We start from the raw sequence: 12,666 nt of genomic DNA on the forward strand, positions 1-12,666 counted from the left end.
TTATATTAACTATCCCACTCAGATTTGTTGTCCTTATTTGCTCTGGCATATTATATTCATTCTTACATTCAACTGCCTCCATAAGGACTGTATCTCTACTCCCCCCCCTAACAAATCTAGTTTCCCTGAATTTGCACATCCACTACATTCAGCAACACTTTCTCAAGTCTTCTTACACCGTAACCATTCAAATGCAAGCCATCCATCTTATATAGATCCTTTCGCCCATCAAACTCACTCCACACATCCACAAATTCCACACCACTCGTCATACATAACCCACGCATAAAGTCATTTGCAATTATAGCCCTCCTTTTAAACATTTCACTGTCATACCGTGGCAAAAGACTAATCATTCTAACTCTCTCACTCTTTTCTTTTGCTACCTCAAACAATTCATTCAGGTCTTCTATCATTTCCATTTTATCTCCTTTCAAATCATTCGTACCTGCCACAACAATCATTTCTTTCACCCTTTCCTTTTGCTCTCTAATAGACGCAGTTACGTCCTTTATGGTCGCACCAGGTTGGTACGATTTTGTCAAATCCTCTACTAACACACCTCGTACTAACGAGTCTCCATACAACGAGTCTACAGATTTCTAGTGTTCTACAGATTTTTTTTTTTTTTGTTTATAACATGGGATACTGCAATCACACTAATGCCAGTAAATACCTAGACACTTAATGTATTGCATTTTGGACTTATTCGATGAAGCAAGAACAGTGGTTTGGTTAGTGGTGTAAATGTTCACATTTTCTACTTGAGAATTTTCACTAATTTGGTTGGAATAGAACTAATATAAGAGGTGGGGGTGGGGAGAGGCATTCCTTTATTTAACAGCATGTTTGTGGAACAAAATATCTGTTAACAGATCTTTTGTGTCAGGTGTATAATCTTCACATTATTATTCATGTTGCTTAAAATACTATATATATATATAAAGGATACAGATTTTCTAGAAAACTATTCCCACTTGGATCATCAACAACCTACAAGCACAATAATAAGTAAACCACTGAGTACTGATTTCAGATGATATGATAAACAAAAGTAAAAACCCTATAACTACACAAAAAAAATTTATCTCTCTCACACACACACACACACACACACACACACACACACACACACACACACACACACACACACACACACACACACACACAGAGTGCCTCTATAGTACCAAATAGTACCAAAATAATGAAGATAGCACTCTTCATATGGAGAAAAAAAAAACTGCTCCAAATCCCATTTAGGATATAAGGAACATTTATTATATTTTTAACCTGATGGTAAGCTCATCTTGTATAAAAAGTGGCAAGATTTTCCTTTAGAGAATTAAATCAACCCCCCCCCCCCTTCTTTCAAGGGTATTGGGCACAGTTTCTGTCCTTACAAAGTTTCATATCCAGATGATCATATCACCCAAAGATAAAACTGATCTGGAATTAATTTTCCCTTTCAATTTTTGCACAAATGACCATGACAAATCACTTCCCACTATACCAAGAAGAATTCACTGAATGCCTCCTTTAGTTTTTTTTTATTTATTTATTTTTTTTTTTTTTGTTTTTTTTTTGCAAAAAAAAAAAAGAAACATTGTTTTATATTGCTAATTACACCAAAGTGCATGACCTTACATTTATTAGCATTGAAATGACAGCCATTTACAGTCAAACCTTTCTATAGCAACAGCATATGGATGAAAGTGCTGCACAATACATATGAACTGACCACTCTCTATCTGAAGTGTGGATGTTGAGATACTTAGTTGTATTATGAGCATATCTAGGTAAAGGGTAGTGTTGGTTCTTGAATGAAAGGATTTCCTTGGAAAATTATTTTGTTTCAAGATTCGACAAATTCAGCTAAAACAATAATGAAAATGCTTGTAAATAAGTGAAGATACCAATTTTGTTTAAAGAATTATACTAATACAAATTTTGAAATATTAATTAAAGGTGAAAGATGTCATTTATTTGTAAAAAGATTATAATGTAAGAAGTTTCTCTATAAGATATATGTTAGAGCATAATAACGAAGGATCAAAGTCCATTAACGACAACTTCAGATAAATTGTACAGCCGACAGTAAATTGCTTACGTGCGAACGACATGCGCACAGTGTTTTCTGGAAAGACGCGGCACGCATACGAAGTATTCCAGGAAGATAGAAATGAAAATAGGAGCCAGGCACAAAAAAGAAAGTGTCGGGCAGAATGTTTCGGGTGAAAGAGGGTGCTAGAGATATGAGGTATAAAATGGGTTTGCCCGATTCTCCAGAGAGGAGAGGGAAAACTGAAAGTTGAAAAAATTTTCTTTTGAAAATTTTTTTAGAAAAGGAAGGGGCCTTTGTTAGATCTTGAATGATGGTTCTATCAGGAATAGAACTGCACCATTCAAGATTTAACAAGAACTACAATATCAAGCAAAAGCACACTTATACTCTTGGCAAAACAGACATAATATGTGAAAATGCAGGAAGAAATTGAATCCTAAATTAAAATGAAATTGAAGAAGGAAATAAGTATTAGATTGTACTATGTTTAAAGTATTGTCTAAAATAGATGGAAATCTTAAACTTTCAAAAACATTAATATTAAACTATGCCATGAATAAAATCGCGTATTTTCGTGCGAACGAAAGTTCAAAGGTTGCAGTTTGACCACCAAAGATGACGTAATAAACGATGAGTAAGCATTCATGGAAGGCGCTCGAAATTTGCGTTTCCCGAAGAGAGCGATCCTCGTTCAGCGAGGAGCTGACATTGTTAGGTGACAGCAAATAGGAAAGCGTCGTAGACAAGCTTGGAGTTTAAAAAAGAACTCACATGGCTTGACTCTCTCTCTTTTGGCTCCTTTTATGTGTCTGGTTTTGGTTCCTGTGGTGTTCCCCGGTCGTGTGAGCCCTCCACGTGAGTTTCTGGCTCGTAGTTCCGAAGCGGGTCAGCATGGCTGATTTACGAAAAGACGGCACAGCGACAACGTGTTTCCAGTTGCTGAGTGGCGCGAATCGAAGAAGTTTAGCACGAGATGACGGCAGTGCTTTGAGTTTTGGCCATCGGTCTGGTTCTAAACGATGAGAAAGCAGCAAAGGATTCCCTTTGAAGGTAAATTGTGTTAAAGGCAGCGACGCGAAAAGTTCGTAAGCCCAGAAGAAAAAGGGGCTAATTCGGGACGAGCATGTGACTCCACGTGGCGGCAGATCGCTGTACAGAGGGACAATCCATAACAAACAACAGACGGAAGGATCAAGAAATCGTCTAACAAGGTGGTAACGTACAAATCTTCATTTTATGTATTATCTATTAGTGATGAATGTGTAAAATGGACAGAGATTAGAAAAGAAGATAGTGAGACTTTAGAGACAGTTTCCTGTGTTGTTGATTGAATTGGACTGGTAGTCTACGTTCATAAATTGTCGAAACCCAAGTCAATGTGTATAGGTCATTAGTAGCAGTAATCTAGTTTGATACCGAGGTCCATGTTTGTGATTTAGATGAATATAAAATTCTCTTGAGTGTGTATAAATAACCTGTTTGATTACCATTGCCTTGCTTTACTTGTAATTTAGTATTGATCTTGATTAGTTTTGAATATATGTGTTGTTCAAATTGTAAAGTTCTTAGAAAATTAATAAATATGCTTTCCCATGTATACCTGAGTTTGTCTGAGTAAGAGATTGAATTTTACCACTCACGAAAATATGCTTAGAGGGAAAAGGGGAAATTTAAGATTGTCAAGGCCATGACTGTATACTGAGAACTCTGAAATTTACTTACCAACTTGAACTAGATAAAGTATTACTTGATTTCTGGGAAGGTTTCTCTGGATAAGAATTTCTATCCTAGAGCTCTAACTGGCGCAGCATAAACAAATAAATTTTGTCAGAGCTCAAAACGGGAAATGGCCCCAGAAGGTCAGTTTAGAAGTTATATCTCAGTAGGCACAAAGGAGAACAACAGAGGTGAATCATAGGCGAAAACGATGACGTAACAATGGTGTAGCCAGTAGGATTTTAATTGAATAAGGTTTTAAATAAGATAGGATTTAATCAAGTAACAAAACAAAATAAGTAATAAAAAGCAGAGTATATAAGTTCTTTTCGCTATACCCTTTGGTATTCATTTGGTCTAGCTACTCACTGATGAAGCCTCAAAAAAGGCTGAAAACCGGTCTGAGTAGTGACTTCCCACCATAATGTAATAACAGCATATATTTCCTAGGAAATGTGTTTTTGCATTATGGAAAATACCTAAGAATAGTGATCAGAACTTTACCACCTTTGCTGCAAGTTGCCCGGTATTGTACTACGTACTGGTATCACTTGCATTAGCTCACGCTAGTAATCGCCGATACTTTTATAGTTTACTATATTCGGCATGAAACTCTCTGATTCCAATCTTTGAGTTTCTTATTTGGTTTTAAAACAATGTGGGATTTAATATCCCCTTAATTTAAATAAGTAATAACAATATATAACGATGGAGCAGCAGCCGGTAGGATGTGATTTGATTGCTTAAAAGAAATTAATAGATCAGTCACAGTAAGTTGGTTTTGGATTCAAGTCAGACGATCAAGGTGCATTAGAATTTAATAGAAAATTTGACTAATTTAGGGAAGAATTTTGTGAACTTAGGTGCAAGCATGTCTTTAGCAACAAGCTCTGAGATGAATGACTCAGAATTCTTCAGAACCATTAACCCGCAACAAGTATTCCCACAATTCTCAGGTGAGGAGACGGATGACGTTATTGCATTCTTTTGTTACGTCGAGGAATTGAGAAAAGTTGGCAGATGGACAGATTTTCAACTTCTTATACTACTACGCAGTAAGTTTGTAGGGAAGGCGAAAATCTTCCTCTATTCATCGTCAATCCTGAAAGAAATTCTGTAGTATTCCAAATTTAAAGAAGTTCTAATTTCCCAGTTTTCAAAGATAAGGAGTTTAGGGCCAAACTTGTGGAAACTCCAGAGGATGATACAGAAAGAAAAAGAAAATATCAGATTTTTACAATAGGTTGCTGACTCTTGCGAGCACCCTGAACGTCTCAAGTGAAGACAAGCCCCATTTAGATTGGGCTGTCTTCCAACATTTTAGGCAAGAATTGAGAAAGACAGCTTTCAGAAAAGAGATAACCAACTTTAGAGCAGTGTTACCAAGCGGTAAAGGAAAGAGAGCAACTGCTAGGAGACATTCGTCATGCAGCTGCTACAGGATTTATTAACTTAATTAAAGAGGAGAAAGACACTATTAATCAACCAGATACTGATAGAGAGTCATGAAAAGAAGGACAAACATAAGAGTACGAAAGGAAGTGAGGGAAATAGAGTTGAGTCGATTAATCAATTGTCAACTAACATTCCTAATCAGAGAAAGATCCGATCGATAATCAAACAGGAAGTAGAGCGTTTACAGCAGCCTGTTATGGAACGCCTCGATGCTGTAATTAGTCAACTGAAAAACCCAGAGCCTTCATATCTTCAGGATGAAAAGACCAAAGAACTAATTCATAAGGAGATTGAAAAATTACAGCAACCATTGCTTGATAAATTAGACACTGTAATGCAGAAATTGACAAAGTTATCTATTCAGGATACCGCAGAGTCACCCTTGACCTCGGAAGAAATCACTGAAGGATATGAAAGGAGGGAACCTCCCCGATGCTTCAATTGCAATAGGATTGGGCATCTAGCCCGCAATTGTTATAGCAGAAAAAAAACGCTTCGGTAAGGATAATCATGAAGAGTACAGATCTCACTTATGTACCAACTAATCCTGGAGCAGAGGTAATCGTCATCATGAGCAGCCTTTTGGAATGACTGTAGAAGGGAGGATTGGTGGAAGATATTTCAGAGCATTAGTAGACAGTGTCCCAAACCTCCTTTATTGTAGAAAAATACTTTAGGGAATTAGAACCTATGTGAGGAGGAGGATTTCATACTTTAGGAAATCTGTTAGATTATCAGGAATAGCCTCCTCTACCATCTATGCTACTAAGTCAGTGAGCTTGAAGGTAAAATTATCAGGGTACGATATGTGTGTGTTTGGCATGAGTTCTTGATCCTGCCAAGGACCTCTCTCCCACACACATCACTAATACTTGGAAATGATTTCTTGATGAAATATAAATTCTCACGTGATTATGCTAGAGAAGAAATTTGTTTTCTGGGAAGGAAGAAAGTTACTGAAAGGAACCAGAGGGCACATTACTTGGGTGATAGAAAGAACTCACCCTGCATAGAGTCCCAGTGTAAGGAGAATTTAGAACAAACTGAGAAGGAAGAGAATCATGTAGCATGCAGTCAATTAGAATCAGATGAGAATATCCAACCAGAGGAGAAGAGACATCCAAGTATGAGTGACATTACAGAAGTTAAAGCAACTATTGAGAATGAAATGGCAAGCAAGACTCAGGATGAAATATGTCAGAGGGTATTAGGGGTTAATTATATCTGCATCAAGGAAAAGGTTGGAAGAAAACACGTGAGAGTTCAACATGATCAGTTTATAACATGGAAGGGGCAAGACAGACATAAGACTAAAGGATATTTTTACAAACAAGGGAATATGCAACATAAGACATGGGAAGAAGAAGAAGCACAAAAGACGACACACCAAGTGGACTTCTGCAAGGAGGTGATTTAAGTCTTGGAGTGAAGAAGCATCCCTCTTCTCAGAGAATTGAGGGAAAGAAAAAATTTTGGAGGCTAAAATTTTTTTTAAAGGAAGGGGGAAACCTTTGTTGGATCTTGAATGAAAGGATTTCCTTGGAAAATTATTTTGTTTCAAGATTCAACAAATTTAGCTAAAACAATAACGAAAATGCTTGTAAATAAGTGAAGACACCAATTTTGTTTAAAGAATTATACTAATACAAATTTTGTAATATTAATTAAAGGTGAAAGATGTCATTTATTTGTAAAAAGTTTATAATTTAAGAAGTTTCTCTATAAGATATATGTTAGAGCATAATAACAAAGGATCAAAGTCCATTAACGACAACTTCGGATAAATTGTATAGCTGATGGCAAATTGCTTACATGCGAACGGCATGTGCACAGTGTTTTCCTGGAAGACACGGCACGTGTATGAAGTATTCCAGGAAGATAGGAATGAAAATAGGAGCCAGGCGCAAAAAAGAAAGTGTCAGGCAGAAAGTTTTGGGTGAAAGAGGGTGCTAGAGATACAAGGTATAAAATGGGTTTGTTCCCCCCTTCAGGGCTTTTTAGGTTTTTTTCATCTGGAGTTGCTGGAGAATTTCTGGTGGAGTCGAGAAGAGTTCAAGATCTAGTCGATAGCAAGCAGCTATTCTCTGCTGTCGGTTCGCGATGTTGGGCGAAAGGAATAGACAAAGAAATATTAGGTACTCTTCTGAGTAAGTGTGAAGAAACTGGCTGCCACATACGTCCACGTGGATCGATTCAATCCATGCTGTTTCCAGTCGAGAATGCGATGAAAGGACAGAACAATGAAGGCCAAACCTAGCCCGTGAGTTAATCGCCAAGGACGAGATCGAACATTCGGAGGGAAATTATAACAAAAGGATAGACGGAATAAGTTACAGGAATGTAGTAATGTAAAACCCTTTTATAATTCCTTTGTTAAGAAAGAATGGAATATTGTGTTATGGAAGAATTGAGATGTTAGGTTATAAAACTCTAAACTTGTAGGAAGGACTACAGTGAGATTTAGATACCATTGTCTAGAATCTAAAGGCTGCTTCCTTAGTATTTGTGTGAATGAGTAGTAGTTAATTTGCTATAAGAAATGATCTATCGAGTTATCGATGTGAGCGTTTTAAGAATATGTGTAAGATGGTAAAGATATTTAAAGGATGCTAGCTAGAATTTTGTGTAGTGAAATGAGCCTATTCTTAGATGTGATATGTGAATTACAGTTACTATGTCTAACCTTATAACTTGGGATAACTCTATTCCTATTGAGTGTTTTTTATTGTAAATGTGTAATCTTTGGAATTTAATAAATGTATCTCGATTATCTTAACCTGTTTTGTGCCTTGATTTGAATCCAATGCACCGCTTGCTTATATTTCAATCTGGGCGGGAGTGAATTATATGACAGAGACCACGACTACAAACTAAAGTATTTTAAGAGAGATAGATAAGATTGAGATAAAGAATAACTAATAGATTGATTTACTTAGTATATTTTCTGAGGGTTACTCCTTGGTTAAGAGGAATTTCTGACCTAGGGATCTGGCTGGCGCAGCTTGATCAAATAAATATTGCCAGAACCTGAACAGAAGGTAACTCCAGATCATCATTGCTAAGGATCGGACTCTATTCAGAAGTCTACCCTTTGTCAAGTTATTTAATATCTTTCTAAGAATCAGCCAAATTGTGTGGATAGATTTAACTGTGAATAAGATAAGTGATATAAGTAGGAGAACGCAATAAATAATAAATTAAAGAAATGTGCAACGACATAACAGTAGAGCAATCACAGGACTCATTAATGCTTATCTACAACAAATTACTAATGTTGTGTTATTAACCACCATACTGGGCACAATGTTTTCACATCAATAAACATATGGACATGAAGTGTCCATTGGAATTGAAATAATGTTTGGATGCTTTTGAAATAACATGGATAGGAAGCATAAACTATTTGATGTATTATGCATGTCCATATGGGTGGTTAAAAGGAGATGGTGATTAAATAATTGGAGGGAATAAGACATAACTGGAATAATCCTGGTATTTCTTGATATTTATTTTGGCTGGATAACATTTTTGTAGAGTGATGCTTGGTTTTCCTGCCAAAGCATATTTTAAGTTAAAAAAATTTACTTAAATAATTGATCCAAGGATTTATACATATGCTGACTTATCTCTCACCTGCAAACTGAAATCTGCATTGTAAACACATCATTGTAACATAAATGAAGTGTTGCCATTATTCTCTAAGAAAATGCTGAATTCAACTTTGGATGTAATATTTAAGTTTAATAAACAATTAAACTTTGCTTACATATATTAATCATCACAAGTCATTACTAACATCTAAGTTTCAAATGAAATCCAGAATAAACCCATGACATACCATGATCCATGCAAGACTTTACTGAAAGGAGACACCAATCAAATGATTTATATAAATAGCATTAACTCCATTATACAGAAGAGAGAGAAAGAAAGAGAGAGAGAGAGAGAGACGGGGGGGGGGATGAAATGAAATGAGAACCTTTTTAGGCTGAACAACTCCAGCAGTGTGAACTGTTGGAGTTGTCCAGTTGTGCATTTTTCTGCATCAGTATTATGCTCTGCCAACAATTAGAACTAATACTGTTGTCTAAGTAAAGTCCAGGTCAAAGGGACAAGTGTGACATGCTCGTGTATTAGTAGGGTATGGATGCACGTTGGATGACAATTTATTAGGAACCTTGAACATTCTAGATAACAGGATGAAGCTGAATCAGGCCCAGCAAGTCAGCAGTGGATTTATTTAATCCATAAAGAAACAAAGGAATCAAAGCTGGATGAATATTAATGATAAACAATCTAGACTGGAAAAGTAACTGAGAATAGGAGCACTGAATATATTGGCACTTATTAAGATGAGAATTTGATAGATGTCATGATTTACAATGGAGAAAAATTAGATGTTTTACGTTTGTGCAAAACAAAATGGGGGGGGGGGATAATAAAAGAGGAATTTTAGAGGAGATTTTTTTTTTCTTTTTCAGAAAGAAGCAGATGACCAAGCAAAAAATTGGTATTGGCTTTTATCATTATTAAAGAAGTACATAAGACTTATCAAGTGCGATGGAATTAGTGATAGGATAATTAAGCTTGTATCTGAATGTAATGGAAAACAAATCTTTTCTTATTCAGTTCTATGCACCACAACAAGGTTTATATATGAAGAAAATGACGATTATTTGGGGAATGACTGGAGGAAATTATTCAAAATAAGAATAAAATCATCTTAGGGGGGTCTTAATGTACAGGGTCTGGGGAAGATAGAACAAGAGTAGAAAACATTTTGAAGTCATTTTGTTTTGGTCAAAGAAATGAAAAAGGACAAAGATTAAATTTTTGTATCAGAAATTATCTAAAAATTAGAAACAGCTGTCATGAGAAGAAACAAAACCACAGAATCACAAGGTACAGTTGGGATGGTGAGTAGAATTATATCAAAAACATATTTCATCCATGATAAAGCATGGAGCAGGAAAGTTTTGCCATCTGTTGCCTTAGATGAAGATCACAGGCATCTTACAGCAACGTTTAAGGTGTGTATATGGAAAATAAATGTGGTAAGGAAAAAAAAAGAAGAAAGTACACAAAACTGAATGTTCTGTGGAGAAAAGATGATAAGAAAACTAATCTTATATCTTTAATAAGAAATCTGGCTTGGAAAAGGATGGGACTGACACTGATAACAGAATCTTCTGGTCTAGAATGTACCTACTCCACCAATGCTACTTCAAGTTCAAATGTTTATTTAAGGAGAGTGCAGAAGTCCTGCTGCATTGTCCTAATTTGAATAAGAACAGCTGTCTCCTCTTGTCAAAGATCTGGGAAAGTCTCATTCTTATAGGACATCAACAGTTTTTGTAAATATTATTATATGTCAATTACTATATCTTGTCCACATCGCGTTGCCTCTTAATACCATCCCATGGCTCACAATTTTTCTCTTTTTTTATATAAAACAATTCATTGTTAACATTCTACTGTGTACATATTAGTCTACCAGCCAATGAAAATGACCTGATATTTTCAGGCAGTTTGAAATATCTGGAAAATAAAAGTTTTTTTTTTTTTTTTACTTTTTATTTAATTGTTGCATTTATCCTTGTGTCTATGTATAGACAGCATCATTATGGTACAAGCATCTCTTAAAATGGGGTTGGACTCAATGGACAAGTCTTGAAGAGTAGTGATAACTTCAAATATTTGGGAAGTGTACATTTCGTTGATGAAAGTTCAAATAAGGAGATATCAAGGTAGGATTTCAGTGGGCCAAAGTTTTTTTTCACAATGTAATTAGTTTACTTTGAGAGAGACAGGTCATAGTGAAGCATACGTTTTTTTATTAACAGAAGTTACCGTTTTGGCTATTTTATCTTATGCTGCAAAGGAATACAGACTAACAGAAAAACATAAGTAAATACAAGCAATATCAGGAAAAACAGAATAAGAAATGTGGACATTAGAAATGTTTTAAGATTAAGAATGTGTTGGAAAAATACTTGTGAATGCTCACTTGAAGTATTTTGAACAATGAGAATGAATTTAGAAAGAATACAAAGAAGAATGTACGAATGGAAAAGAACAAGAGAAAGACAACAGAAAATGTGGTGAGACCAGACAGAAGAATTAGAAAAAGAGGAATCTGAGCTAACAATGTTCATGGCTAAACGATATGGGAGGACAGAAAGCAATGGAAGGCTCTGATGTGCCTGACCTCACAGTTTCTGTTGGAGCAGTTATTAATAAAGAGTACCGTTTGATGAAAAATATCCTGCATAAGACACTTGAATCATACCAGTAAGTTTCATTGAAAGTTTTTATTTCCTTTCTCAAAAGCAAATATATATGGATTAATTAACAGAACATCATACTTTCATCTTAAGTTTAGTGGTATTAAAAAAAATGACCATAATAACAAAATAAATAAGACATTTAATTAGCTGCTAATATTTTACAGGATTTCAAATCATGTTCTTCATAGAATGACACTTTGTCAGAGCAGATAGGCACTAACAATAAAGCCATAGTAGAAACAATTCAACAGAGAATATAAACTGAATACATGACACCCTCTAATTTTGGATAAAAAGAAGTTTACAAAAACAGGTTTATGTGTTAGGAGTGATTCATCTTAAGTTTATGAGTATAAAATTAAAAAAAAAAAAGCAAACACCATTATGTTACTGAAATCAGACACTGCAAAAAAGCAGTGTCTGCACAAGTGAGTGTTTGGTAGAGACAATTTTTATGAAATCATATATTGTGAAAAAATGAAGGTAGCAGATTCGGCTGACCATTTGCATTCTGAAGAGGCTGTACAGAATATAATTACAGTACTGCATGACATATTAACATTATTAAGAACTTCTTATCCACAATTTTCCTCTAAAGTAGTCTGTTATTTGTCAGATTCTAATATTGAAAAATTTATATCTTGGTCTACTAAGACACTTTGCACTGAAACAATCCACATCAATCTTATTTTTTATCTGGATCTTGTTGCTTCAATCAAACACCTTGATTTCGCCAACCTTTCCTCACCCATTCTGTTTAAGGTGATCATATTACCTCACATTCTTGAAATGCTAAAAATGGCAAGTTCCTTTTTAATATTTTAACTTTTAATATGATTCTACCACTGATGATATCTGCAGCCTCTACTCTTCGATCACTCTAATATATCCATAAATTAAAACTATGTCTTGTATACAGCATTTAGTGTCTTGAAGCTTTTCTTTATAATTCCGCATATATTTTTTTAATTCACGTTACTCACCTCCATACCAGCTTTGCTTATTCTGTTGTCCATTTTCATATTTAATTTGGCATCTTCACTAAAAATTGTATCTAAACAGTTGAAATATTTCACTTATTATAGTTTTCCATTCAAAAAGAAGCCAAGGTTTTTCGATCTGCTTAGTTTCAGTGTTTCACATTCT

General features: G+C 35.2%; 1 protein-coding gene across 2 annotated transcripts in view; it reads right to left on the bottom strand.

Annotated features, from left to right (window-relative positions):
* Zpr1 (zinc finger protein Zpr1) overlaps positions 1 to 12,666 on the bottom strand; it is a 268,249-nt gene that overhangs the window by 108,555 nt on the left and 147,028 nt on the right. For both annotated transcript variants that reach the window (XM_090412640.1, XM_090412641.1), the window contains exon 7: positions 953 to 993. In XM_090412640.1, the coding sequence (XP_090268766.1) occupies positions 953 to 993 (41 nt within the window). The remainder of the gene's footprint in view (positions 1 to 952; positions 994 to 12,666) is intronic.

This window comes from Typopeltis vanoorti, chromosome 23 (genome assembly GCF_054136105.1).
Source record: "Typopeltis vanoorti isolate ZY-2024b chromosome 23, IOZ_Tvanoo_1.0, whole genome shotgun sequence".
NCBI lineage: Eukaryota > Metazoa > Arthropoda > Arachnida > Uropygi > Thelyphonidae > Typopeltis > Typopeltis vanoorti.